Source organism: Pogoniulus pusillus, chromosome 26, assembly GCF_015220805.1.
Source record: "Pogoniulus pusillus isolate bPogPus1 chromosome 26, bPogPus1.pri, whole genome shotgun sequence".
Classification (NCBI taxonomy): domain Eukaryota; kingdom Metazoa; phylum Chordata; class Aves; order Piciformes; family Lybiidae; genus Pogoniulus; species Pogoniulus pusillus.
Genome location: NC_087289.1, coordinates 4,833,547 through 4,861,500, shown reverse-complemented (window position 1 = coordinate 4,861,500; position 27,954 = coordinate 4,833,547). Strand labels below are relative to the sequence as shown.

At 53.0% G+C, this 27,954-nt stretch overlaps 3 protein-coding genes and 1 long non-coding RNA gene across 7 annotated transcripts in view; 3 read left to right on the top strand and 1 right to left on the bottom strand.

Moving 5' to 3' along the window:
• The first annotated feature begins 56 nt into the window (after positions 1-56).
• PDCD1 (programmed cell death 1) lies at positions 57-7,187 on the top strand. The gene is made up of 5 exons (XM_064165530.1): positions 57-180; positions 4,156-4,488; positions 5,439-5,594; positions 6,167-6,201; positions 6,969-7,187. Exons 1-5 carry the CDS (start codon positions 72-74, stop codon positions 7,185-7,187), a joined length of 852 nt encoding a protein of 283 aa, XP_064021600.1. The 5' UTR covers positions 57-71.
• An 8,415-nt stretch (positions 7,188-15,602) lies between these two features.
• LOC135187121 (receptor-transporting protein 3-like) lies at positions 15,603-20,990 on the top strand. Of its 3 annotated transcripts, XM_064165548.1 has the most exons (4): positions 15,603-15,630; positions 16,184-16,264; positions 17,821-17,977; positions 20,151-20,990. In XM_064165548.1, the coding sequence occupies exons 3-4, from the start codon at positions 17,835-17,837 to the stop codon at positions 20,701-20,703; spliced, it is 696 nt and encodes a 231-aa protein (XP_064021618.1). In that variant the 5' UTR covers positions 15,603-15,630; positions 16,184-16,264; positions 17,821-17,834; the 3' UTR covers positions 20,704-20,990. The 3 variants fall into 3 exon arrangements, with proteins under 3 accessions (XP_064021618.1, XP_064021619.1, XP_064021617.1); XM_064165549.1 differs by lacking the exons at positions 15,603-15,630; positions 16,184-16,264 and adding an exon at positions 17,366-17,383; XM_064165547.1 differs by lacking the exons at positions 15,603-15,630; positions 16,184-16,264 and adding an exon at positions 17,434-17,756.
• A 1,868-nt stretch (positions 20,991-22,858) lies between these two features.
• On the top strand, positions 22,859-25,699 carry LOC135187123 (uncharacterized). 2 transcript variants are annotated; one of them, XR_010307199.1, is made up of 4 exons: positions 22,859-23,080; positions 23,854-24,029; positions 24,424-24,564; positions 25,616-25,699. It is a non-coding gene; the product is annotated as an uncharacterized LOC135187123 (long non-coding RNA). The 2 variants fall into 2 exon arrangements; XR_010307200.1 differs by having other exon boundaries at positions 22,859-23,088; positions 23,461-24,029.
• Positions 24,138-27,954, bottom strand: part of MASP1 (MBL associated serine protease 1) — a 31,213-nt gene continuing 27,396 nt past the window's right edge. Inside the window, exon 11 of the mRNA XM_064165543.1 lies at positions 24,138-26,701. Coding sequence (XP_064021613.1) covers positions 25,806-26,701 — 896 coding nt within the window. The 3' untranslated portion in view covers positions 24,138-25,805. The remainder of the gene's footprint in view (positions 26,702-27,954) is intronic.

The window sequence follows — 27,954 nt, the reverse complement described above, 5'->3', positions numbered from 1 at the left end:
ACCGAGCCAATAGAAGCAGAGCACAACAGAGCACAGCACGCCTGCCTGGGCAGGGGTCTGATTGACTTGCCATGGGTCCAGCTGCCTTGAAGATGACCTGGGGCAGCATGGAAGTGGCCCTGAATGGTCTGTGCACCATCCTGCTCTGCTGTGGCCCCGTGCTGGCCAGCTGTCGCCAAGGTAGGTACCAGAGCACGGCATGCTTGCTGGCACAGCCTGTGCTGTTCAGTCAGTGGAAAATGTCTAAGGGCTGGGAGCTTTGTAGTTAAAAATAGCTTTGGCATCAAGAAGGCAAAATCCCCAAAGCTTTGGGGTGCAAGTGACTGAAACAAGGGAGATGGAGATGCTTGTGGTAGAAATAGGGTTAAAGGGTAGAGCTGGGGACAGGTTCCTGACCTGTGATGCCGACACCGGAGCTGTGTTATGGGCACACTGGCTGCTGCCTCTGGGTTTGCCAGCACCATGCTAAGTCTGGATTTTTCTGCTCTGCTTCTCATGGCTTTGGGCTGCCCCCCTGGGTTGGGCTCCCTGGTTTAGATTTCAACCTGAAGGAGTCAAAGTCCTGCCTGTGGGTTTGCTCAGGGTGAAATCTGGGGGAGAAAGGGAGGTGAAGGGCAAGGTGAGGCTAGGCAGGGTGAGCAGGAGCCCTAATGAAGCCACATTGCTCTGTCCTCGCAGCTCCACTCTGTCTTTGGTGGCTTTGGGTATTTTCTGCTCTGGAAATGGGCACAGGATTGGACATTCCTTGGAGCAGATGTTATGCTTGGTGGTGGGAAGGTGCAGGGAAACAAGTAAAGCCAACCTCTGCTTTTGGAAATCCTCTGAGTGCTTCAGTCACTGTGGTGGAAGAAAAGCCCTGAGCCTGCCAAATATCTCCTGTCAAACACAAGAAATCCAGACCACTGCAAAAATTGCATCTCTTGGAGCAGGCACTGCCACAGCCAGTGCTGCCTGTGGGAGTCAGGGTAATTCCTTCCCTTCCTCCTCCTGCTCAGTCTCATCTCTCTTTTCTCAGCCCAGTTTCCCATCTAATTCTGTATCTATTCAAGGAATCATTCTTTCTCTGGTTGGTGATACTGAGGGCATGGTTCTACAGCCCCAGGCCAGTGCTGGAGGGGTGGGAGGGACTTTCTAACTGCTATCTTTGGAGATTTCTGAAAAGGGAAGATAAAATCCTTAATGACAGATTTTTCAAGGCAGTGGTGGTTGGAATCACTTGGTCATAGAATCGTGGACACATAGAACTGCACAATGGTTGGAAGGGACTTTTAAAGGTCATCTAGTCTAGCCCTCCTGTGAGCAGGGACATCTTCAACTAGATCAGGCTGCTCACAGCTTGGCCCAACCTGACCTTGAATGTTTCCAGGGGTGGGACATCGACCACCTCTCTGGGAAAGCTGTGCCAGAATATCACCACCCTCATTGTACAGGATTTCTTCCCATGTGGAAAATGCTTCTTCCTGCTTTTTATTGCTCCCAACAAAAGTGAATGCAGCAGCTGCCTCATCCTGCTGGGCAGGGCTGCCTGAGCTGGGATGTGTGGAGCCTGGCCCATGTTTGCCACACGCCAGCTGCCCGGGGTGTGCTAGTTTGAAGCTAGCTAGAATGTTTTGGTGAGAAGGATTAGATAACAGTGCTGATGTCTACTTCACTCATAGGCTTGCTGAGATGTGTAAGAACAAGAATCCAAACATAGATAAGGCACTGCTTCTTGGGGCATTGCCTGAGCTGTAATTCTCTCTCTAGCCTCTCTGCCATCTCTCTGATTAATCCACTTTGCTTCCTGACCCCCTGGCCGAAACTCCATTCTTCCTTGGGTAAGGTTGAGAGGGGTGGGAGAAGATGGAAGGGCAGTTGTGAGCCCCTCCTGGGGACTCAGGTTTCTGAGAGGGCTGCTGTGTTTCTGTAACCTTTTACCTTGCATATTTCTGTTTATAACTGTATATACTGTAAATATCAGCCTCTATATTGTGCTAGCTGTAAATATAAGCTTCATTCAAATTTCCAGAGCTGGATGAGTCTAGTTTGGGTGATTTCCAAAGTGTGGAGGGGCGGGGAACACCAAAACCATCACACAAGGGAAGGATGAACCTGCTGGGATCGTGAGCAGGGAAAAGTGACAAAGCAGCAGGGCCAGTGCGAATGGTTGGAGGGGCTGCAGCCATGGCCAGCTACTCACTGTGCTGGGAGCAGTCTGGCAAGCTCAGATGAGTACCTGACTGCCCATGGACATGCAAGGAGGGAACAAGCAACTAGAAAGGACAAATTCCCCAGCTACCTATTCAGGGTAGTGCCCTGTTTGGTTTCCAAGGGTGGGAATCATTTTGGTGATATCAGGAGGTGTACCTAGATGAAGCCAAGAAGGAAGATAGCCTTAATATTTCTTGTTCACATTCTTGTAGGCAGGGGTCTAACATGTCTCTGTGTTTTATAGACATGTGAATCAGGCACAGGTTCACAGGTTTACAGGATGTTAGGGGTTGGAAGGGACTCAAAGAGATCATCGAGTCCACCCCCCCTGTCAGAGCAGGACCATGCAACCTATGTTAGATCACAGGGGAACACGTCCAGATGGGCCTTGAAAGTCTCCAAAGAAGGAAATTCCACAACCTCTCTGGGGAGCCTGTTCCAGTGCTCTGTGACTCACAGTAAAGAAGTTCCCTCTTGCGTTGAGGTGTGACCTCCTGAGCTGCAACTTACATCCATTGCTCTTTGTCCTGTCCCAGGGAGCAAGTGAGCAGAGCCTGTCCCCCCACTCCTGGCAGCCCTCAGATGTTTATAAGCATTTATTAAATCCCCTCTCAGTCTTCTCCAGACTAAAGGGTCCTGGGTTCCTCAGCCTCTCCTCATCAGGCAGTGGTCCAGTCCCCTAATCATCCTCATAGCCCTCTACTGGACTCTTTCCAGCAGATCCCTGTCCCTCGTAAACTGGGGAGCCCAAAACTGAATGCAGTACTCAAGAGGACGTCTCACCAGGGTAGGGTAGAGGCAGAGGAGAACCTCCCTCAATCGGCTGGACACAATCTTCTTAATGCAGCCCAGGATCCCATTGGCCCTCGTGGCCACAAGGGCACATTGCTGTGCCATGGATATTATCCACTAGCACCCCCAGGTGCCTCTCCACAGAGCTGCTCTCCAGCAGATCACCTCCCAGCCTGTACTGGTGCAGTTTGTTATTCCTCCCCAGATGCAGGACTCTGCACTTGTCCTTGTTGAACCTCATCTGGTTCCTCTGTGCCCAGCTCTCAGTCTGTCCAGGTCTCTGGATGGCAGCACAGCCTTCAGCTGCTTCAGCCAAGCCTCTCAGTTTGGTGTCATCACTAAACTTGCTGAGCAGACTCTGTCCCATTATCAGTGTCATTAATGAAGACGTTGAACAGCACCAGACCCAGCACTGATTCCTGAGAGACTCCACTGGTTACAGCTCTCCAGCTGGACCTGACACCATTGATCACCACTCTTTGAATGCTATCTTGTAACCAGCTCCTAATCCACCTCGCTGTCTGCCTTTCCATCCCACACTTCCTGAGCTTGCTCACTAAAACACTGGAATGGGTAGAGCAGAGGAAGCCAGGTGACAGTCTGGTCTTTGAAAAAGAAAAGGAATGAAATGCCCACCTCTTACAAGATGTCTGCAACGTGGCTGAAGAGCCAGGAGGCAACAGATCGTGGAGGAAACAATCATGCATCGGCCGCAGGATAAATGTGCACATGCTCACTGTTCCACCTCTAACTTCCATTCAGAAGTGTAAAACATACTTTTTGTAACATAGGAGTGTATTTAGACACCGAGCCAATGATACACAGAGTGGTAGGGGCTGAAGACCTCTGAAGTTCACCTAGTCCAACCGCCCTGCTAGAGCAGGATCACCTACAAAAAATCACCCAGGAACACTTCCAGGCAGGTTTTGAATGCCTCCAGAGACAGAGACTGTGAAGCTTCTCTGGGGGAGCCTATTCCAGTGCTGTGCCACCTTTAAACTGAAGAATTTCCCCTTATGTTTCCATGGGAATGTAACAGTGGGGCACTAGCAGGGATAATGGTGGACTCCCATCCTCTTTACATGCCTGGTTCCTGCCCAGGAGGTACGGCTGTTTCTGAGGTCTGTGCCTTCTGTAACTGTGTCTTTTCCCTGTTTCCTCTCTCCCAAACAGTGACCTTCTTCCCAACAATGTTAAGTCTTCCTGCAGGCAGCTCAGCCACTTTCTTCTGCAATATCTCCATGGAGAACAACTCTAAACTGGAGTACAACCTCAATTGGTACAAGGAGACCAACCACAGCCAAGGCCAGAAAATCGCTGGCATCAGCCATAACGAACTTCAGAGGAAGACAGAGAAGTATCTGGTCACCAACCACACTGGTGTGTTCAAAATGGAGATCCTGAACCTCCACCAGAACGACTCAGGCTCCTACTACTGTGGACTGATCGCCTTCTTTGAACCCAATAAAGTGATAGAGAGCAACCGGTCCCACCTAGTGGTCACAGGTCAGTGTCGGGGCTGAGCTGATGGGAACAGGTTGGTGTCATCCGATGGTCCCATGGCTCCCAAGTACCTTGCAGCTCCAGAGCACAAGGCAGGCAGTACCTTGCTGGGAGAGGACCTGATGTGAGTCAGGAGAGGATGACTCTGCCCTTTCCCCTCGCCTTTGCGTGCAGGGTTGAGGCCCAGGGACACAGGCTGTCTTCTCACACACACTGTGGTTGGATCTGGTCTTGAGGCAGGAGATTTCCTTCTTGCCAAGTCAGTGTCCCAGGTGATGCTGTGGGGAGGAGTGAATCCTAACCCATGGGTGAAAGCAGGAAACCAGTGTAGGAATCTGCCTTCACCCTTGAACAGCTACTCTAGAGAAGGGATTGTGTTTGGGGTAACGATGCAGTCTCAGACCTCTTGTATGCCCTGGGAGGGGCTCATAGCCTCATGGCACGGAGACAGAGATCTGGTAGCAAGATCTGCCCTGCCCTTGCTTGGCAGCATGGAGTCTTTGTGAGGCTGAAGATGGCCTTTTATAAAAAGGGAAAACACTGCAAAAGTGTTTCACAATTTCTCATCTCAGTGTGAGATGATGCTGTGGTCTGGGGGTGTGGAAGCCACTGAGGTGCTTGGGGAAGCTATATCCTCTATGGAGCTTTGCTGGGCATGGGACCATGCCTCAGGACTTCTGTGGGTGCAGAGAGGTGGCTCTGCACCCCAGCTCTCAGCAGTGTGGGATCATCTTTACCACCTGCAATGGGAAAGAAATAACCAAAATGCTCTCCATATCCTCCTGAATTCAGAGCCCTAGCAGGGATAGTGGGGCTGTGGTAGCCTATCTGGGGCTGAACCCTTTCTGGAGAGAGCTCCTCTGTTCCCCTGCTGCCTTTCACAAGGACTACACAGACTATTCTATGCTTCTGACCTGCTATTTTGTTCCCCTTTCCTTGGATGGGTATTGCAGCAGCCCTTGAGATGACAAATCCCACCGACGAGCCTGAGATAGAGGAAGGCAGTCCCCCAGACCACATCAAGCCTGTGCTCCTGAGCATCCTGCTGTTGGCAGGGTTGGTTGTTCTGCTGATCTTTGGCTACATCACTGCCGTTCACAGGAGAGGAGGTATGATGTCCTGTGGGGGCCGAGGTCTGCCAGGGGACCTAATGGTTGATGCTCATCCAGCAAACCCAGCTGGGACCTGCAGCCAGACAGGTGCCCGCAGCTCCCTGGGGTGCAGAAGCTGGTTCAATGTGCTAAACTCAGTCATTGCATGCCATTGGGATGGGGACCTCCATAACTAGGGGAGAAAGGTGTTTTGGGCACTGCTGCCCCTCTGTAGAGCCCGCAGAGCACATGCTGTGGCTTTGCACTGCTCTTCATTGTGGTGCCCTAATGCTGCACGGGAGTCCCTCCCAGATATCTTGCCTGAGCACTTCTGAGGCATCTCATCATCTTCTCAGCCATGACACAGGCACCCAGTGGGTCTGTCCTCGAGGGGAGCCCTGAGAAATTGCACCCTACTAGCCCAAATTAAACTGTAATCCATGGACTGGTATCTCACTTGTCCTTGTAGCACTCAGAGTGGAGAGGGAGTGAGCGCGGGGGCAGTTGTTGATGTCTTTGCTGGTTCAGCCCCAGATGCTCACAGTGTCTTGGCACACAAGCACTTTCTAACCAAATGTGTTACTTTGCAGATGTGCAGAAGCCACCAAGTGAAAAGGCACCAGAGGTGAGTCTTCAGTCTCTGACGCCCTGTTTTGCTGCAAGGTAGCACTGTGGCATCGCTGGGCTGTGGAGGATGTAGAGCCACCCATTATCAGCCCTTCACAAGCTTCTTGCTTCTCCTGACGTTGATGCTGCTTGATCTTTTCTGCACAGCAACCTGCAACACAGCCCCATCACAAAATCAACAACCTGCCTGAGACAGCATGGCACGTTTCTAGTCCAGCCCTTGCTCAAAGTGTGGTTATCTTAGACAGTGGCTTGTGTTGCTGTAGAAAATAGGAGGAAATGCTTCCCCCCAATATATTAAGACCAAATTTCTTCTACTGCAGCTAGCACCTGTTTCCCCTCCTCCTTTTGCTGGGCACCACTGGGAGCAGTCTGGCTTCATCTTCTCTCCATCCCCTTTAGGCAGCTGAAGGTAGCAAGTCCGTTCCCCTTTGCTCTCCTCTCTCCTTGTGCACTTTGTACCAGCTCAGAGCCCAATGAAGAAGTAGGAAAAAGGCTTCTAGAGCACCCTGCCTTCCATGGCTGGGCAAGTGGGAAGCCAAATATGCCTGCAGAGGCAGAGGGCTGACTCCCACATGGCTTCATTGCTGACCCCAAAGCTCATGATCTGCTTTCTCTGAGCAAATGCTATCCCAGGTCTGTGTGTCTTTCTGCCATTCTGGCGTGCTTCAGAGCTGGTTTCAGCACTCACTGTGAAAAGGGAGCTTGTGCTGTGATGGGAGGTGTCTCCAGCTGGTTGATCACCCTGATGGGGTTTCCTTGCAGAAGGAAGAGAAGCCTACCATGGCGCCCGTGCCCACTGTCGACTATGGTGTGCTGGAGTTTCAGGTGGACCAGCAAGCTCACGTGCCTCAGGAGACCTGGCTGGTCGGCCACACTGAATATGCAACCATCATCTTCCCAGAGGAGAAACCTGCCACACCAGAACGGGGGAAGAAACGCCAGGATGAGAGGACTTGGCAGCTGCAGTTGCAGCCTTGCTGAGGGCTGAGGTCCCTCCTTGCTGAGGTGCCTCCTCACCAGGGAGTGTGGGCAGGGCCAGGCTGGCTCAAGCTTTCACTCCCACAGCAGTTTGCAGCTGGGAAAAATCCAGCATGCTGGGACCAGAATGACAAAGGCACCACTGCTGGAGTTGATATCAGACAGGACTGGCCATGGTGGGATTGTGGCTGTGAGATGGGTGCCAACAGGATGAGGAAGGTCCCTGCTGGGCTCCACATGCCACCTTTTTTCTCGCCGTAGGGAGGATGGGCTGGGACAGAGCAGTGATGCCAGCAGGTCTGTCTTGAAGGTATTTTGTGTCATGCCTCCGTTTTCTACCTCCACCTGGAGCTCTCTGGAGTTGCCACGCTGCTTCCCTTGCTTAGGTCTGATCCAGCTAGGAAAGCATGACTGTGGGAGAAGATACTGGAGGCCAGAGCTGGAGTGGATCCTGGGAAATGCTACTCTTGGAAGCCCAGAGCTTAGGGCTTCTCCTTGCCTGGGCAGAGACTGCCTTCTGTGCCACTATTTAATGACCCCCCGGGGAAGCGGGTGGCTGGTTTTCCTCCTGTCCCCTGGGACCTTCCTCCTCTGCAAGAAGGGAAACCCACCTCCACGTCCCTTCCTTTGCAGGTGGGAGCTGGATCTGACTTTGAGGGGGTGAATAAATGGTTTCAGGTCCGGGGAGTTTGCTGAGCAGCGATCAGAAGTGCGTGGGCAGGCAAGTAACGGCTGCTGGCAGCGCGCAGGCGAGAGCCGGCAGGCGGCAGCGGCTGCGCTGCTTCCTGCGCCTCTCTCTGCCTGTCGCAGGCTGTGCTTCCATGAAGCTGCTCTTCACAATTTAGAGCTTTCTCCTCTCGACTCTGAGCTGATCGCCCAGGTGCAGCTGCAAACCAAGCCCCCACCTTACTGGGCTCAGCTTGCCCAGCCCGTTTGGGAAAGCATGCCTGCTCTAATGGGAGCCTGGCTCCCAGTCGCTGTGGCGGACTTGGTGCAGCTTTCTGGCTCCAGATTTCCATTTTGCCTCTTGAAAGTGATGCCAGGGCATGCTACCTTCCAGAAACCAGAACAGAAAGAAGTGAAAGCTGCTTAAGAGGGAAGAAACCCTGGTAACAAGTGGCTTCAGAGGCAGAAGAAACCTACTAGAAGACCATGAAACCCAATAGAAACAGGGAAGAGTCACTTGCATCTCACACTTTGGTGGCACCGTTACCATTTTCCCTTCTCTCTAACTAAAACCAGTGCATCCTTGAAGGAGCCATCATGGGCATTGGGAGGAAAGGGGTGAGGCATGCTTGGCGTCACAGTTTGTGCCCATCAGGTGTTGGAAAGCCCCTGTGAAATCTCCAGAGGCTCTGGAGGGTGAAATCTCCAGGGATATGGGATGCATACCCATCTGGGATGGCTTTCACTCTTCCTCAAGGCAGGAGAGTTGATGTGGTGACCCTCCTCAGTGCTGCTCAAGTGTTGTAACTTGCACAACATTCACTCACTGCAAGTACATTGAGGCTTCTTGCAAGCCTCAGCCCTGCTCCTTGCCGTGGCAGAGACCTGCTCTGGCTGACCAGGCTCGGCTTACCCAGAAAGCCAAGGCGGAAGGCAGCCACAGCAGCTGAGAGTCAGGGGCTCAGTCAGCAGTTTTGCTTTTGGCTTTCCCATCAGAGGTGATACCTGCAAGAGGGTGGGCAGGGCCTTGCTTCATGTTTTCCATCCTGCCTCTTGGGCAGCACAGATGCCTGCTCTTCAGCCCTTCCTGTACCTCTGAATTTCAGCCATGGCTTCTCCATGAGCAGTTAGAATGGAGTCCCTTCCTCTCTCATTAGATGGTGGTCTGCAGCTCCCAAGCAATCCAGTGGAGTTGGAGGTGTAGCAAAAGCAACTCCCACTGCTGTATGGAATGGGAAAGCACCCATTTGGCAGCAGTGTCTGTGCTGCCCTGGTCAGCCTGCAGCCTGGCTGCAATCCTACCCTTTGCAGGGAACAAGGGTGGGGCCTGGGGATGTGTGGAGTGAGTTGAAGGTCTGTTCCAGGCTACCAGACACCATCTCCCACCCTGTTTGGAGGACACGGTGCCTGGCAGAGGCCTGAGCTACATTCCCCTGCACAAGGCATGGTACTGGCTCTGCTGGCCAGAGAAGGATCAAAGCTGGATGAGCTCTGGGCAGCATACAGGCTTCAAGCCCTAAGCTGAGCATCTCTGAACCAAGCAGTGTCCTGAGATGAGTGTCAGCCCCTATGTTCCAGCATCCTGCTTGGGTACAAGGAGCCAATGTGTTCATACACAGGAACTGCTCTTGTCTTTCCATGCAAGCCAGGAAAGCAGCCACACATGCTTCTGACTCTTCCTCCAGCATGGGGATAGAAGTCCACTCTTTCTGGAGTCACTGCATGGGATCTGGAGAATCTTTTACCTCCTGTCCTGAGAATTCCCTACTTTTGTCTTTCCCATCCCACATACTTCCTTCCCCTGCCCCTCACTCTGTATCACAGCCCTCCTACTTTTGCACACTACAGCATCCATACCCACTGGCTCCCCACTGCTTGTACCAGCTGGCAGGTTTATGCCACTTTTCTTCACTCCAAGTTATGCAGACACTCAAGCACACTCATTTCCATCTGTCATGCTGTGGTTTGCATCAGATTTTCTGAGGAGGCTGAGATGACTTCCTCAAGTCCTGTAGCAAGAAAAGACTGGGCTGTGATGTGCCTGGTATGGTTTTTGGGTGTACTCTTTCTGTCTCAGCTGCTTTGCTGGCCCTGGAGTGGTGTAGGTGACAGGGTTTCAGTGGTCTTTAGTTTAGGTTGTTGAAAGGAGGTTTGCTGCAAAGTGGTTAGGCAGAGCCTACTACCTGGCTCTGATTTTTCACTTCTCTCTGAGCCTTGGAGCTGCCTGCCACCAACAGAATAAGGTCCTAGCCTTGTACTCAGCATCCCATGTTGGGAAAGCTGAGGCTTGCAGCAGTGGTAGTCGGAGAAGAACAAGGTCCTATAATATTAAACAGTACCTAGACCTGACTTTCCTCTGCTCTCAAGATGTGCCAGGGGGGACAAGGAGTAGGTTTGGATCTGCCTGCCTCATTGCTACCCACACTGTGATGTCAGTGATGCTCCTGACAACCTCTTCTCCTGTGCTTTGTGCTCACAAGGTGCACAGCAGCCCGACTGGGCAGGTGTTCCGACTTGTTTTCCCTGTATCAGCCCAGAGCATGCATCTCCAGCCTGGCTGTGCACATTCATGTGCAAGCACACACAGATGCTCATGAACACACAAACGTGCCCAGAACTCCCCTTGTACATCTGCAGCACCCCTCCAGATTTGCATAGCTCCTATGCCCCAAACAAACCCACCCCCTGCAGACAGAGAGCCCCCCACCAGTCTGTGCTGCAGCTCCTCCGGTGCCCGGCCCCGGGTGCAGCCGAGGAGGTGCTGAAGCTGCTGCTTCCTGCACTCCCTGGTCTGGCAGTTAGAGCAACCACTTCCGACCATGGACACCGAGCACTTCCTGAGGGGTGGTTGCCACCACCAGTGGTGACAAAGTGCTTTGTCAGCTCCATGGGACTGTGCATCAGCTGAGACCTTCAGAAAGCAGGTATCATCCAGTGCTGGATTCTTGCTCATGGATAATGGCCAGGTCTCACTGGAGACCTCAGAGAGCTGGAAATGATTCTAGTCAGCATCTGCAGGAAGATGGATGTGTGACTTAAACATTCCTGGGCTAGATCTAAGCAAACAAAGTCCCCTAGACAGATGCTTGAGAGCCAGCCTGGCTCCTTATATATGCCAGCCTTGATTGAAGGTGATCAGAAACCTGTAAGCAAGCAGTCTTCAAAGAAACTTGAGCATGAAAACTGAGTCTCAGGAAAAGCAGGCAGACAGATGAAGGTGGAGAGGAAGTCCTCCCCTTGCTGCTTACATTAGCATCTTTGAGACAAGCCACACCACGGAGCAGCAAAGCACCACTCCTGCAAAATGGGATGCTGCAGATGGCAAGGGGAGGAGCAGACAGATGGTGTGTCAGTAAGGTCTCTTACAAGTGAGCACCGTCCTGGTCACTGGAAGGTCTCAGGTTTAGGATAGGTTGGGCAGGAGGTGTTGCAGTGGTGTGTGAGGATTAAATGGTCCCTGGGTGATCTGTGGGTGTGACTCATCTGTCAAGCACTATGGTTTGGAATTGTCATCCTGGCCTTAAATTGCTGAGAAAGTGGTTATTTGTCCTGGAAGAGACAGGGTGGAGCGTGCTGGTGGATGCTGTTGTTGGTGATAGGAGGACAGGTTGTCTGGACCCCTAACCATGGCCAGCTTACACAGCTCTCGTGTGCCTGAGGCTTCCAGACCCACAGTGTCTCCTCCATCCTGTCCCGCTGAAAGCCTTGCCCTGCCTGTCACTGAGCCTTCTGTAGGCTTGCAGAGCATCTGTGTTTCCTCCCACTCTCCCGAGTTTGCTTTCTCTAGTTTTGCTTTGAGTTGGCTCCAGGGTTTCTCCCTCTCTCTCTTCCTCCTTTTGGCAGGATGTGCTGCTTGGGGAGGATACCAGCAGGCCAGATGCTGGTGCATGGGGGCTTAGAGGGCCAAGCAGAAGTCTTGGCCCTGCTTGCTTCACTGCCCCCCAAACCACACCTCCTGCTCATGGCACCAGGGCAGAACCTTGTCAGAGGGGGTCAGCTCTCTTTCTGTGCCTTGAGAGACCATCACGAGGCCAACTAGACAAACAGGGAGCCCAAATGTGTGTATGGTGGTACCTGCCCACCTCTTCACATCCACCTCCTCCCTTAAATCTCTCCCCATCACTCAGCAGACCTCTCCATCCCAGTACAGGGTGATGAGACAATGTCACCTTCCTAGAGACCAGCTTGGGCGTATCCCCATTTCCAGAGGACCTGATCCCCTTTGCCTCGCATCAGCCCTGGGACAGGTGGACCACTTTACTCCAAGAACTCAACTAAGAAGCCTGGAAGGGAACCTAAAGCCATTTCTTGTCCCTAGAGGTGATGAGTTTGACCATGACAAAATGACAACCATTCACTGTCAACAGAGATAAGCTTAGTGGGGGACAGGGGCATAGAGCTGTGTCCCAGGAAGACAGGGATGCTCATTACGTAATTCAAGGCAGCAGTAAAAAGAGGACCTAGGAAACTCTAGGTGAGTCAGCCTGTCCCTGTACCCAGAAAGCCACTGGAACAAATTAGTAAGGCCACCAAGTGGTAAACATCAAGGGGGCAGTGCTGGGGCTGAGAAGGCAGCTTTAGCAGGAACATGTTGTGTCAAACCAACCTGATTTTCTCTCCATCTGGGCAATGGGCTGGGTACCAGAGGGGAAGCAGGAGTGATGCTATCTTTGTGCTGTCTTAGATGATGTTCTCATAAACAAACAAAGGAAACAACAACCCCAAGCATAGCTACAGGCTGGGGAAATAGTGGCTGGAGAGCAGCCAGGCAGAAAGAGACCTGGGGGTATTGGTAGATACTAGGCTGAACATGAGGCAGCAGTGTGCTCAGGTGGCCAGGAGAGCCAATGGCATCCTGGCCAGGATCAGGAACAGTGTGGCCAGCAGGACAAAGGAGGTTATTCTGCCCTTGTACTCAACATTGGTCAGGCCACACCTTGAGTGCTGTGTCCAGTTCTGGGCTCCTCAATTCAAGAGAGATGTTGCAGTACTGGAAGGTGTCCACAGGAGGGCGACAAAGCTGTGAGGGGCCTGGAGCACAGCCCTGTGAGGAGAGGCTGAGGGAGCTGGGGGTGTGCAGCCTGCAGCAGAGGAGGCTCAGGGCAGAGCTCATTGCTGTCTACAACTACCTGAATGGAGGCTGTAGCCAGGTGGGGGTTGGTCTCTTCTGCCAGGCAACCAGCAACAGAACAAGGGGACAGAGTCTCAAGTTGTGCCAGGGCAGGCTGGATGTTGTTAGGAAGTTGTTGTCAGAGAGAGTGATTGGCATTGGAATGGGCTGCCCAGGGAGGTGGTGGAGTCACTGTCCCTGGAGGTGTTCAAGAAGAGACTGGATGTGGCACTTAGTGCCATGGTCTGGTTGATTGGCTAGGGCTGGGTGCTAGGTTGGACAGGATGATCTTGGAGGTCTCTTCCAACCTGCTTGATTCTATGATTCTATGAAATGGGAAATTCTGCCCCTGTGGGTGAATGGCTACTTGAGAAATTATATCCCACGAGCAAGTTATCAACAGATTGCCAAGAGATGGCAAGCACATCAAACATCAAATGGGCTTTTTGAGGAAGTGTGCCTGAAATGAAGGAAATAAGCTGCTGAGTGAGGGTGTCTGAGCCATCTAGGAGGAGAGTTAGAAATTAAATTCATTGTGATGACCTGGAGAAAAGAGCAAAAATGCCCTGAAAGTATGAATGGTTGAGAAGAATTGGGCATGTTTAGTACAGGAAAAGATGAAGGAAGTCTTCAGAGTAAGGACAAAAGCCCCAATATGAAGCAAGCAGTGAGAAACAGAAATGTTTAGGGTTATATTCTGTCTCCCAGATGGCAGCCTATCTGTCTTGCAAGCCTCCCCATGCCCACTGCTGAGAGGATGCCCTGCTCTGTGATCCTGCCTGGGCACTAGGACTGTCCTTTTAGTCCCTCTGGTGACTGCTGGCAGGATGAAGCCACCTTGGGAATGGAGTGACCCCGGAGGGAAGGGATGGATGTCCTAGCAGGGATGAGGCACATGTGGGCTGTGCAGGGTCCTCATGGGCAGTGTGGGCACTTTTTCCTTGGTGTAGAGGGATAAAGGATGGATGTTACAGCAGGAATGAGAGGTGTGGGCCAAGCAGGCTCCTCACAGGCAGTGTGGGCACTTTTTCCTTGGTCTAGAAGGGTAAGTAATGGATGTCACAGCAGGAATGAGAGATGTGTGGGCCAAGCAGGCTCCTCACAGGCAGTGTGGACACTTTCCCTTTGGTCTAGAGGGCTAAGGGGTGGATGTCACAGCAGGAATGAGAGATGTGTGGGCCGTGCAGGCTCCTCACAGGCAGTGTGGGCACTTTCCCCTTGGTCTAGAAGGGTAAGTAATGGATGTCACAGCAGGAATGAGAGATGTGTGGGCTGTGCAGGCTCCTCACAGGCAGTGTGGGCACTTTTTCCTTGGTCTAGAAGGGTAAGGGATGGATGTCACAGCAGGAATGAGAGATGTGTGGGCCGTGCAGGCTCCTCACAGGCAGTGTGGGCACTTTCCCCTTGGTCTAGAAGGGTAAGTAATGGATGTCACAGCAGGAATGAGAGATGTGTGGGCCGTGCAGGCTCCTCACAGGCAGTGTGGGCACTTTCCCCTTGGTCTAGAAGGGTAAGTAATGGATGTCACAGCAGGAATGAGAGATGTGTGGGCTGTGCAGGCTCCTCACAGGCAGTGTGGGCACTTTCCCCTTGGTCTAGAAGGGTAAGTAATGGATGTCACAGCAGGAATGAGAGATGTGTGGGCTGTGCAGGCTCCTCACAGGCAGTGTGGGCACTTTCCCCTTGGTCTAGAAGGGTAAGGGACGAGGAGGCTGACGTATGAGAGATGGGGAGGAGGAGAAAGAACTTTGGGAAATAACCTTCTTCCTTTTGCCTGAGTGGCTCACCTCGGGGTGAGAGCTGAAGTAAAAAATAATTTCAGGTTGTGAGAAAGTGTCTGGGAAATTGCTGTCCAGGCTGCAGCTCGTGTTTGTGTCCTTCTCCCACCTTACAGAGGAGTCACAACCAGCATGCTGGGGTGGAGAGGACTGGCAAGGGCTGTCTCCGGCAGGGGCTAGCCAGCCCAGCAGGACCATGGGGCCAAAACAGGGCTCGTCCCTGGTCCCTACCAAGTCCAGGCTGCAGGGGACCTGCAGGAGCAGGTTTAGTTTCCACAGAGGTGCTGGTAAGTGGCAAGGTGCTTGGGCAGGCTTGGAGGTGTGTGTGAGTGGAACAGAACGTCAGCCTGGTTTCAGCTCTGTGGGTGGTTCTGGGAAAGTCCCTTCAGTAAGAGCAAGGCAAAGGCTCTTAACAGAGGGACCAGCACTGGGCTCCTTCTCGGAGACGACTGTGAGGGCTCAGCACATTGTGACTCACGGTTTGAGTTGTGTTGCCATGACATAGCAGGGGGTTGGTTTCCATCAGAGCTGGGTTTTGGAGGCAGGGGCTTGCCATTGAGTAGTGTCATTCCCACTGAGCAGTGTGCCTGAGGGGCAGCATTTTATCCCCTGGGGTGAGGAGCATGGGGGGCAGCATCTGCCTGGTGGGAGCAACCCTCAGCCTCACGACAGCAGCCCTGAGGTGGAAGAGCTGGGCTGAAACCACAGTTCCTCCAGATGAAGTGGTCGGTTTGTTTGGGTGACTGTGAGAGTTCCAGGAGGGAGGGCTGCCCCCTCGGGGCACTCCTCCTCCTCAAAATAGCTTCAGGTGTCTAACACAGACACGGCTGCCTTAGAAATGAAAGGGAGATGTCAAACCCTCTGTTTTTTTTCTACCTTAAACCTGTCGAAGGTAAATCTCAGCTGCTAATACAGAGGGGTCCAAGGGGACAGGCAGATGCTGCAGGGTGGTAGCACCACCCTGATCACCATGCTGCTGGTGGCTCATCGTGCCATGCTGGGTCACAGTGTTGCCATGCATGGCATGGTGCCAGCTATGAGACCAGCCCTGCTCCCACTTAGCTCCTACTTTGCAGCTGGGAGGCTTGCAGCCCTGGAGACTCGTCTGTGGCAGGCTGCACAAAGGGGGCTTCTATACCAAGCCTATAGAAACGGAGCCCCAGTGCTCTGGGAAAGGAGTGGGAAGGGGGCCAGGGAGATCTGCTGCCCCCTCTCTTCCTCCCAATGCGCCAGACCAGAGCCAAGGATGTCCGTCCCCCCCTGTGAGCATCGGAACACTGGAGGGGTGGCTCCTCCTTCTTCACTGTCCTGATTGCAGGTTGCTGCCCAGCCCAAGAGTATTCCTGTGTCCCCATGGGAGTGTCTCAGCCCCTATGCATGGGTTAGGACTTTGGCAACTCTCCATATAAATCCTGATGACCTCACCTTGGCATCTCTGCTTCCAGGAAGCCTCCTTTCCTTCCTTCTAATCCTGCTCCAGATGGTAGCATCAAGGCATAGTTAAGGGTGGAAGAATCTCAAAGCAGGTAAGAACCCTGAAGCTGAAGGTAAGATCTGCCTCAGGACCTCGATACCTCCCTCCACTCTTGCAGGAGGGGCAGTACACGTTAGGAAGGTGCCAGAGGGCTCTTTATCCAAGTGACTCACTGACTTTTCCCTTCCAGCAGCAAAGATCAGAGGCTCTCTGCCAGCTTGTGGTTACTTATCTATGTCACCTGCCCCCTCTTTAGGAATCTGGATGATGAGCCTGGTGTGCTGCTGCCTCTTGACCTTGCAGCTGCTATCACTTACTGCCAGCAGCCATCGTGCCACTCTTGTGAGGCCACAGTTGTTGTCAACTATGTTCTCAGCAATCCCACTGCCCCAGCCAGCTCCAGGGGCCTGGGCTACCTGGGCTTCCAGAGTGTTAAGGCAGATGGGATGCTATGGGAACATATTTCATTTGAAACCAATGTGAAGTGTTTTAAGTCTGACCTCAAGATTCTTCTGCCCTTTTTTCAAGCAGAGGTCTGTCCTACTTCAATCTTTAATCTCTTACTTCAGTCTTTAGTGTCCTACTTCAGTCTTTAATGTCTTTCAGTCTTTGTGTTAAACCATCTCTGCTTCTGGGCAGCTGAGTGCTGCTCTGGGCACTCAGCACAGGGAGCTGCTGTGGGTTTCCACGGTGGCTTCATTCCCATCAGCCACCCAGCACACTTTCTTCAAGGCAGGGCATTTTGAGGTGTTTTGTGCCCTTTCTGTGCACATGATGGTCCCCTCTGAAAGCTTCACATGAAAGGAGAGGGGTTTATTTCAGTGGCAAGCTGAGCTTGCTTTATCAAACTGCAGATCTTCCCCAAACTCAAGAGCAGTTATCATCTGGCATCTCATCTAACCTCTTCTTCATCCTTCATCACGCTCCATGGGCTCCTTGGGTACCTGCACACCTGGATAGGAGGGAGCTGAGGGGCAGAGAGCTTCAGAAAGCCACATCCCTACCGTGTGCTCTGAGCTGAGGGCAAACCTCACCTGTTTTGGTTTGCCGTGTGGTGCTGTCCTCCCCAGCTCTCCACCTCGCGGTTTCACATCAGGCCCTTTTGTGCCGGAGTCGGCTGAAAGCTGTGAAAAACACCCTGTGCTTGGTGCCAGCTGTGGAGAGAGATAAGGTTAGATGGGCCCTTATCAGCTGCTGACTCCTGTGCTTTCAGTGGGTTTTGCTTCTGCTACTCCTACACAGGGCGCAGTCTCTGCTGGTTCACCCTGGATGCCATGATGGGCACGGACAGCCTGGCAGGAGGGCTGCCTATGGACAGAGCAGCAGCATGAAAGCACAGCTTCGGCATGGTGTGAGCTGGGGAACCCACCTCGTCCTCACTTTCAAGGACTTTCACCCACCTAGGACATGGTGCAGCGCCAGCAGAGTCAGTTACTATAGGGATTGGGGTGGGGCGGTGCTGCTTGCATGGGAACAAAGGTTCTCCTCTCCAGGCACAGAGGTGCTGTGCAAAGAGGAAGAGCTTGAGGAAAAGGCAGTTGCAGGTACGTGTCAACACTCAGAAGTGGCAAGCTTGACCCACAGGCTTAATCACTGCCTCTTCCTTAGCCCCAGGTGGGACCATGAAGACCTGGCAGAACACTTTTGCCGAGATTGCAGCTAAGTGCTTAAAAGAGCCTTGGACACTTCAGGAGGATGATAACCTGCAGGTCCACGACCTCAAGCCTGGCTGGAAGGAGTTTGTGCAGAGCCATACTCTTGGGAGGTAGGGGGGCTGCTGGCTTGGTCTTTGGAGTGGGATCAGGGACAATGGGCTGCCATTGCACTTTCTCAGAGTTAGCTTGTAAGAAACAGCTTTGGATCTGAAAAGGGCAGTTTGGAGGTGGATGGGGTTGGGAGGGGTTTTCCCATTTAGTTCCAAGCTTGGTGGGTTATTTCCAAACTGGAAAAAAGTCATGATAACAGGAGGAGACTGTTGCAGCTCCACAGGGCCAAACAACATCTTTTCTCCTTGTTGGTGTCAAGATACAAAGGGCTTCTTCAGCAGGCAGGGGTGAAGCATACCAAAGGATGAACCCATAGGGTGAGAAGAGGGAGAGTTGATGTCTGCTAGGACATGGGCTAGCGCCTTGGTATTCACAGTATCACAGTATCACAGTATCATCAGGGTTGGAAGAGACCTCACAGATCATCAAGTCCAACCCTTTACCACAGAGCTCAAGGCTAGACCATGGCACCAAGTGCCACGTCCAATCCTGCCTTGAACAGCCCCAGGGACGGCGACTCCACCACCTCCCTGGGCAGCCCATTCCAGTGTCCAATGACTCTCTCAGTGAAGAACTTTCTCCTCACCTCCAGCCTAAATTTCCCCTGGTGCAGCCTGAGGCTGTGTCCTCTTGTTCTGGTGCTGGCCACCTGAGAGAAGAGAGCAACCTCCTCCTGGCCACAACCACCCTTCAGGTAGTTGTAGACAGCAATGAGGTCTCCCCTGAGCCTCCTCTTCTCCAGGCTAACCAATCCCAGCTCCCTCAGCCTCTCCTCGTAGGGCTGTGCTCAAGGCCTCTCCCCAGCCTCGTCACCCTTCTCTGGGCACGCTCAAGCATCTCAATGTCCCTTCTAAACTGTGTCTGCACCAGACTGTGGGATCTGGGAGGAGAAAGCACCTGTGGCTCTGTGTTACTGATGAGAGGCCTCATCTCAACCATATCCAACCCAGGCAGGGCCCTGGGCATCAGCCAGACATGCTGCCTGGGTGACAGCAAACGGACTTTGGCTGCCAGCTGCTATAGGGATTGTGCAAGACTCAGAGCTGTGGGTTATGTATCTTTTCACTCCTCAAGATATGTCCTCACCTGCCCTGCAGCCTCCACCCACACCTTCCTTCTATTCTTCTCCTTCTTTTTTTTTGCCTTCCCCAAACCTTGGTTTGCTGTTGGCTTTCTGTTTAGCTGTGATGAGGCAGAACAGGCAAGGGGCTGAAGCCCCAAACAGCTGGGGATTGCTGCTTCCTTCCCCAAGGACCTCTGCTCCTGGCGGTGGGTCTGGGATGGACTAGGAAAGCGTGGGCCCAGCAGGCAGCCTAGCTCCTAAAATCTTTGAATTCTAGAGGGCCAGCCTTGAGTTTACATCCCCAGACTGGCTGCCTGAACATGAGCCAGCAGTGTGCCCAGGTGGCCAAGAGAGCCAATGACATCCTGGCTTGCATCAGGAATGGTGTGGCCAGCAGGAGCAGGGAGGTCATTCTGCCCCTGTGCTCTGCACTGGTTAGACCACACCTTGAGTACTGTGTTCAGTTCTGGGCCCCCCAGTTTAGAAGGGACATCGAGATGCTTGAGCGTGTCCAGAGAAGGGCAATGAGGCTGGTGAGAGGCCTTGAGCACAGTCCTACGAGGAGAGGCTGAGGGAGCTGGGGTTGTTTAGCCTGGAGAAGAGGAGGCTCAGGGGTGACCTTATTGCTGTCTACAACTACCTGAGGGGTGGTTGTGACCAGGAGGAGGTTGCTCTCTTCTCTCAGGTGGCCAGCACCAGAAAAAGAGGACACAGCCTCAGGCTGCGCCAGGGGAGATTTAGGCTGGAGGTGAGGAGAAAGTTCTTCACTGAGAGAGTCATTGGACACTGGAATGGGCTGCCCGGGGAGGTGGTGGAGTCGCCGTCCCTGGAGCTGTTCAAGGCAGGATTGGATGTGGCACTTGGTGCCATGGTTTAGCCTTGAGCTCTGTGGTAAAAGGTTGGACTTGATGAGCTGTGAGGTCTCTTCCAACCCTGATAATACTGTGATACTGTGATATAATGCTGTTAGGGCAAGGGCAGTTGTATGTAAAGCTTTCATTCGTGAAGTTAAGCCATCAGCCCTGTAACCACCCTGGTGTCTTCTGGCTGTGCGGACTGGCTTAGCACAGGGAGCCTGAAACAAGCTGCTCTGCTCTGTGCCCTGACAGGTTTCAGTGCTCCCAGTGCTTCCGTGAGTGGTCTTCAGCCAAAGTGCACATCCTCTTCCACATGTGCTTGCGCAAGGGCCGGGGCAAGGTGCGCATGCGAATCTTCCGCCAGGCATGCAGACGCTGCCCCCACGCCCCGCTGGAGGAGCCTGATTTCAGCCAGGAGACTGTGGAGAAGGTTCTGCACAACCTGGTGCTGCAGATTCTCAATTGCTTCTACCGTGTGACAGTCCAGGCCTCCGATTTCCTGAACGTTGTGGTGGATGTCCCAGTGTCAGGGCCACACGACAGCACCCGCTGCGAGGGCTGCCAGCTTGGCATTTGCAGCAAGTCACGACTGGCCCCAGCATCAGATGACTGGGAGCCCTTGGGGGATGTGGGCAAGGCCAGGACCCACTGCACCCTGAAACGCAGGCCCCATGCCACCCCACCCCAGCCCCCTTCTCTCTTCAATTGCCACTTCGCCTGGAAACGCTGCTGCTGCCTTGGCATCCCTTTGCTTCTTGCTTTGGGAATGCTCCTTTTCATCCTGTTTTATTTCACCATGAAGTAGTGGGAGCTGAGGACCACAGAGAGGAACTGGGGTGATGCCTGGGAGGAGCTGATGGAGAGCCTGGAAAGCTGGGTGTTCAAGGTCAGCTCTTGCTTGTATCATGGTGAAGCTTCCCTGACTCCCAGGAGTACAAGGACACATCAGAGTGCCTCAGCCAGGCACCTCTTCCCACAGCCTTGGGAACTGGTGGGATGTCTTACGGGACAAATTCTGCATGAGGACAACCCTCAGCTGCCCCTGCAAAGGATGAGTGTATTTATGAGAATAAACCAGCTCCTTTCTCCTCAGCCCAATGGTGCATTTGTCCTTGTTCACTTCTCCAAAACCTTTTCTAGGTATGGTGAGCAGCCTGGAGGAAAACTGACCCCTGCCTTTATCTACCAACTGAGCACATCCTCATTCTCCCCTGCCTTTGCCTTTGGGCATCCAAACAGCTGAGGGGCCCACACAGCTGGAGGCTTGCAGCGAAGCCAAGGGAGCAGCAAGTCCCAAAGTCTCTGCTCTGTTAGGTCAGTCACGGGGAAAGTGCACTTAGTGGGCTACAGGGTCTTTCAAAGCACCAAGCCTTGGCTGTGAAGCTTCTCAGGTAGTCTCCTCCTTGCTGTGTCCTGAAGAGCCTTTTTTGCACTGCTTACTGTGAGTTTGGTGTTTTATTTGCTGGTTTAAGACTCTCCTTTATTTTCATAAAGGCGACCTGCAGGCTATTGGTTAAAAAACCCAGAACAGCAAGAAAACCTTGTGTGATCCAGGGACAATGTGGCTTTTGCTTCTCTAGCACTCTGTCCTGCTCATCCCACAAATTATCCCCTTTCTCCAGAGCTTTCCTTCTTCCGCAGCTTCTGCAGCCCTAACCGTGGAGCCAGCAGATGGAGCTGCGAGATCTCTGACAACTGCACTGGGACGAGCCAGCATTCCCCAGACGCTGCACCCCTGTCCTCCACTACACCCCTGTGTCCAGCCGTTTCCCTGCAGTGTGATCCCCCTAGCCCACATCCTTCATGGGTACGACCATGGTCAGTGGATGAACTGGTCTCTTGCTGTGATTTTCCAGTTTCAGAGCACTGGAGATGCACACATGATGCAAAGTGCAGGACATCAAACCCCTACTGGTACCCAGCGTTGTCCCAGGGGACCCGGTGCTATGGCAGCAGGGCTGGTGGCTGGTGTGGTGTCAGCAGTAAGGACATACCAAGGAAAGAGAGCCACTGTGACCTGTCCTCCTTGGAGCGAGTATCAGTGATGTCTTGAGCCTTTTTGTCAAGGGGACAGTGTCTGAGGGAGTGCTTGGGCCTGGTACCTGAACAAGCACGACGTTCTGGAGGAGGTCTCTTCTTGGCTGGAGTGGCCTAGGGTAAGTGGCAAAGGAGAAGGCTGTTCTGCAGCCTTGACCATCTCCCTTCCCTCCCCTGTGGCTCTTGCTGTGCTGGGAGCAGTCTGCCCTCTCCCTGCTGGTGTTATGTCATGAACCAGAGCCAGAGCCAAGTTTCTTGCTGCATTGCCTGTAGCCTTCTTCCCATGCTGAGGTTTTCCCATCCCTAGTCATCATGTCTGGCTGTCTGCAGCCTCTCCAATCACCCAACTACTGAGGGGCAACTCCCTTGCCTCCGCCTGAGAAGGCAGCTCTGGTGGAGACCACATCCCTGCAGGGGTCCTTATTTTCTTTCTTGCATCTCTCCACTCTTTTACAAGGGCAGAGCCATCTCTTGCTGCCCTGCAATGCCTTCTGCACACACCCAGTGCTCCCCTACCCATGGCTTCATGTTCATACATTGCTTTTTCCCTTGTCCTCTCCCTGCTGCTACCTGCTCCTAGCCTGTGTCCTTCATGTCCCCTTCTGCAGCCCCTTCATCCTCTCCCCATTACTCAGAGGCACCCACACATATGTATGTGCCTCTGAGTAATTCTCTCCAGCCTAATTTTTTGGGTCCTTCTACGACACCCCTCTCTGACATGCAGCTGTGCCAATCTGCCACTTGTTTCTTATCAAATATCCCTCAAAGTGCTGCTTTTCATCCCTCTTGGCACTTCTGGAGCCCAGAGCAGGACTCCACAGCTGAGCTCAGTCCCTAGGGATGGTGAGCAGTGGCCAGCCCCCAGCTGGCATGAGGACAGCAAGCCCATCCCAGGGAAGGTACCTGAGGGATAAAAGATGCTCTCTCTCCCTGTGGCTCCTGGACAGCTCCTGGCTGCCCTCCTTGTCCATCTGAGGTTGGGATCTTCTGCAGTCAGCTCACATCTAATGCCTGACACCCACACACAGCCAGGAATGGGCAAGCCTCACCCAGGGATATTTTGCTGGCCTTTCACCGCAGCCAGACTGATCAATTGCTGTGTCCGTGCCTGTGTCCCCGGAGAGAAGCTCTCACCACCTCAGCAGGTCAGAAGGTGCCAGCAAATGCAAAGCCCATTGTTGTTGCTCTTGCTTTTCTCCTCTGCTGCCTGTTGCCAGCCCTCCCAGCAGCCAGCCGCAGCAGCCGCGGGGCTGAGGGGGCTGGCACTCGGCAGCCTGGCAGCTTGGTGAGCAGGGGTGAGGGCTGGGCTGCGCTGGGATTTCCCAGCAGAGCTGTCGACAGGAGCTGGGGGAGGCTCTGTGTTTATGACTGATCTATTATAGGGCAGCAATGGTTTTTGACTTGCCCCAGAGCTCTCGAGCCTCAGATCCTACTGCTGGTGGTTTAATTCTCAGGGGACCATGCCTTGATTTTGCTTTCCCCCTCTCCTCCTCTTCATCCCTCTGATGTTACTGGACATGTTAAGAAACCCTTGAGCAAGAGAGCCAGACCCACCTCCTTCCTCCTTGCTGTCAGCCCAGAGGAGCCCAGTGCTGTTATTTCAGTTCTGCTTCATAGCAAAATAGGGATCAATAACCCATCTCTCAGCCCTGGACCCAGGCACATGGTAGGAAACAGCTCTCATGGCTTTAAGCTCATCCCAAGGGCTGGCTTTTCACGCCCTGTGATGTAGAGAGGAGATGCCCAGCAGAACTAGGCCCTGCCTCAAACCCATCTCTGCATCTGCTGTGAAGTTGTGCTTTATCAGGCCAACAGCCAGCAGGGGTGGGCTGATTTTTCACCCCTTTTGAAGCAAAAGTCACAAACCTGTTATTTTTCCTACATGTCAGTTGAACCCAGATTTAATTGCTGTTCTCAGCACACAGGTTGATGCACTCCTCCCCTGTCCCCCATCTTCAGTGGTGTGCTGAGGTGACAGCTAATTGAAGAGCACCATCTCATCTATTGCTGCTCTTTGCAACTTGTGTTCAAGGCTGGTTGGGGATCTGCCTCAGTCAGTGATGCTGGGAAGGCTGTGGCTGAGCAGATGTTGGGGTAAGGGACAGTGTGAGAATCCCCTGGGCTGTGCAGGTGTGTGTGGCAGAGACAAGCAGCTAGCCTTGGCCATGTCCTCTTGGATAAGAGCCTCAGGGCACAACTCAGTACATGTCAAAGTTTTATTTTCTTCTCAGGAGGAAGATTACAGAGAGCCATCCTTACATGACACCAGCTTTTTTTACAGACTGTAGTATCAAAAAAAGAAATATATATATTTATGTATGTATGTATATAAATACCTTGCAGTTACATGACATAGCCAAGAGTACAGTTCTTAGTGTGTCTGAAAGTTTGAGCTTCCTTAGGCTTTCTGTTCCTCTACACGTTCTAGAAATAGCTTTTTGGATGATAGGACAATGGCAGAATGATTTATCCACTGTTGGCTTGGCAGAACCCAAAGGAGAAGAGGAAGACAGCCCCAGAGGAGGCTACAGGCACTCAGAGAGGACAGCAGGCAATTTTTGCGTGTGGCTTACAGCTACAGGAGGGCTTTGCTGGCAAGCAAAGGAGATGCTGTCCCTGCTGAAGGAAGGTGAGCTCACCTAACCTCGTTCCTTGGCCAGGCTTACTTGTCTACATGGGCTGTGGAGGAGGCTGGAGAGATAGGAATGCTTCTGGTGTGTTAGGTGAGTTGTGGCCAGTCCAGAATGACTCAGACACTTGCAATAGTCCAGAAATGACACGATCAAACACTGAGCACTATCAGTAGCCTGTAAATCAGTCAAATCAATGGCTTTGAAAGCAATTAAAAGGCACTAAGTTCTTGCAAAGCTGAGTGTGCTGCAATGCAGGACTACCCAAGCCCCTAAGGAAAAGATGGAACCCCAAGGAAGGGCATTTCATCTGCAATGATTCTGCTGAAAGCAAGTATTGCTTGGGTACAGCAGATATGATGCTGTCTGTGTATGGAAAACTTCCCCTGGGAGGTCTGCTGTGGCTGGAAACCATTCCAAGAGTTAGTACTGGAGAGGGCTTAGGGTGATGGAGGGTTGGAGTTTTCTTGGCCAGAGGTGAGGGTAACACTAAATCCAAACCCTTGCTCCCTGTCCTTGTGTCCTCTGTGAGGGCATCCATCCCATATGGTGGGGTAACTGTAACCCACGTGGGTTGGTGCCAGTTTGGCAGCCATTAGCTTTCCAGCCATGTCTGAAGTTTAGGGAAAATGTGGGTGCATCTTCACATGCCCAGGACCAGGTGGACATCACTTGAGATGCCATCAGGCAAAGGCATTTGCAAAGACAAATAAGAGCAAACCCCCAGGGCTCACTCCCTGCTTCTATATGGAAAAGACTTTCCACAGCACGCAGGACCTGTAGGGTCCACTCCTGCTCAGCTGGGTTCCCTGCACTGTCTATATCCTCTGCAGCTCCTGCAGATGTGTTATCTGGATGGAGAGCCCTGGGGATAGGGGCAATTCCCTGTGCACAGTTCAAAGCTTTGCTGGCCAGGAATTGCTGTCTCCATCACTGTGCCTTTGTCCTGGCTTGGAGGGAGGCTCCTTGGGAGTTTGGGTGAGGTTTGGAGATGGGCAGCACAAGCTGAGGATGTCAGATGATATCTTGCCCTTTGCTCCCTTCCCCCAGCTTCCTAGCAAGTGTTACCTAAGAGCACAAGCAAAGGGATGCGGGACCAAGCAAAACAAAGGATGTGAAGGGCTGGCAGGGGCCTGACGTGCGCTGAGCATCGTGGCTACTGCTTGCGAAAGACCAGAGTCTGGAGCACATTAAACAACACCAACAACAAGAAGAAAGGGATCTGCAGCTGCTTAGTCACTCAGCTCTCCAGCTCCGGCTCCAGAAACGTCCACCTCTCCGAGGAGCCTGTTTTCTTCTCCACCCAGTCCACATAGTTGGAGACTTTGGTGTACACACCATACACCTGCTTGCTGCCACATTCCTCTGGACCACCCCAGGAGACCAGCCCTTGGGCCACCCACCTGCGTGTTCCTGAGTCCTGGATGACAAATGCTCCCCCACTGTCCCCCAAGCAAGTGTCCTTCCCCCCTTCGTAGTAGCCCGCGCAGAACATGTTCTCGGTCACGCTGTAGTTGCCTGACCGTGACTCGTAGCTGGTCTTGCACTCTGCGTGCAGCACCACCGGCAGCTTGACGTACTGCAGGATGTCGGACAGTGTCCTCATGCCTGAGCTGATGATCTCATCCACCGTGATGTTGGGGTTAGAGATACCCCAGCCAGCCACCAGCCCCAGAGTGTTGGGGTGAGGCCCCTCCAGCTCGTGCTCAAACTGGGGCAGGCAGACAGGCATCACGTACTTCCCCATGGTCACTTTCTCCTTCAGCTTCACCAGAGCAATGTCGTGGTTGTAGTTCTGGATGTCAAAGTCCTCGTGGAGGATGATCCTCTCCACCGTCCGGTTCACAGCCTCCACCTTGTTTCTCACGTCGTGCAGGGCCAGGTAGACAGTGACGTGCTCCTTGGAGACGGGGATGACAGTCTTGTCTCGCCGCTGGGAGCGGAGCACGTGGGCCGCCGTCAGCACCCAGGAGTCTGAGAGCAGGGCCCCGCTGCCAAACCACTTGTCATTGGGCACCCGGGACGTGTCCTCCACCACGATCAGGGCCTGCCAGGGGAAGAACCCAGGCTCTGCGTTCCGCCCGCCAATGATGCGCTTGATGATGCCAGGCAGAGGGCGAGCTGGACGGCCACACACTGAGGACAAAGAGCGCAGGACAGTTACTCCCACCACACGTGGCCCCATCACGAGGGAAGCTGGAGAGCCCTTAATCATAGAATCATAGAATCAACCAGGTTGGAAGAGACCTCCGAGATCATCCAGTCCAACCTAGCACCCAGCCCTAGCCAGTCAACTAAACCATGGCACCAAGTACCTCATCCAGGCTTTTCTTGAAGACCTCCAGGGATGGTGACTCCACCACCTCCCTGGGCAGCCCATTCCAATGCCAATCACTCTCTCTGCCAACAACTTCCTCCAACATCCAGCCTAGACCTCTCCCAGCACAACTTGAGACTGTGTCCCCTTGTTCTGTTGCTGGTTGCCTGGCAGAAGAGACCAACCCCACCTGGCTACAGCCTCCCTTCAGGTAGTTATAGGCAGCAATGAGGTCAGCCCTGAGCCTCCTCTTCTCTAGGCTGCACACCCCCAGCTCCCTCAGTCTCTCCTCACAGGGTTTGTGTTCCAGGCCCCTCACCAGCTTTGTCACCCTTCTTTGCCCATGTTCTTGAATTGAGGAGCCCAGAACTGGACACAGTACTCAAGGTGTGGCCTGACCAGTGTTGAGTACAAGGGAAGAATAACCTCCCTTGTCCTACTGGCCACACTGTTCCTAATGAAAAGGACAGGCTCATGCCAATGTCCCATGTGCTGGATCACTGCTCCAGAGAGGCCAGAGGATTTACCCTGTGAATTATGGGCTCATCCCTTGTAAAGAGTGAGCTGCTGCCTGCTGGGCACCCATGTGGATCATTAGACTTGTGTATGGCACACGGCTGGGCTGTGGAGGTTCTCATCCAGGGTTAGCTACCACGAAGCTCTACGAAATCACCTGACACCGAAGGATTCAGCAGAACACATGAGCCAGAGTGGGACTTCAACCACTCTAAGTGGTATCAGACCTTAGTCTTGGTTTATATCTGTGGTCTGTGCTCCAGATAGGGACCATCATCTTACCAGATTTCTTAGGGAAGGGCAAGTGGAAGGATCTTCTGTTATCTTAGAGACCTGGAAGATGATATGATTTCTGCCAAGCTTGGATTGCAGTAAGACAGGGCTATGCCTCAAAGGGTTGTAGTGCAGTTGAACTGGTAGGTGGGACAAGAAGATGTCTTGAAGGCTACCCTGCACTTTGCAATTCCTCACTTTGCAGTGCAGTTTCTGGGGTGATTTGTCTGGATTCACATCACTTCAGAAGCAGAAGGCCCAAATGAGTAATCCTGAAGCCTCA

Coding starts and splice junctions, on each gene's coding strand:
- LOC135187121 (XM_064165547.1), top strand. CDS start 17,540: ATGAAAGCACAGCTTCGGCATGGTGTGAGCTGGGGAACCCACCTCGTC. Junction 17,757..17,820: donor TGAGGAAAAGGCAGTTGCAG/GTACGTGTCAAC, acceptor CCTCTTCCTTAG/CCCCAGGTGGGACCATGAAG. Junction 17,978..20,150: donor CAGAGCCATACTCTTGGGAG/GTAGGGGGGCTG, acceptor GTGCCCTGACAG/GTTTCAGTGCTCCCAGTGCT.
- PDCD1 (XM_064165530.1), top strand. CDS start 72: ATGGGTCCAGCTGCCTTGAAGATGACCTGGGGCAGCATGGAAGTGGCC. Junction 181..4,155: donor GCTGGCCAGCTGTCGCCAAG/GTAGGTACCAGA, acceptor TCTCCCAAACAG/TGACCTTCTTCCCAACAATG. Junction 6,202..6,968: donor CAAGTGAAAAGGCACCAGAG/GTGAGTCTTCAG, acceptor GTTTCCTTGCAG/AAGGAAGAGAAGCCTACCAT.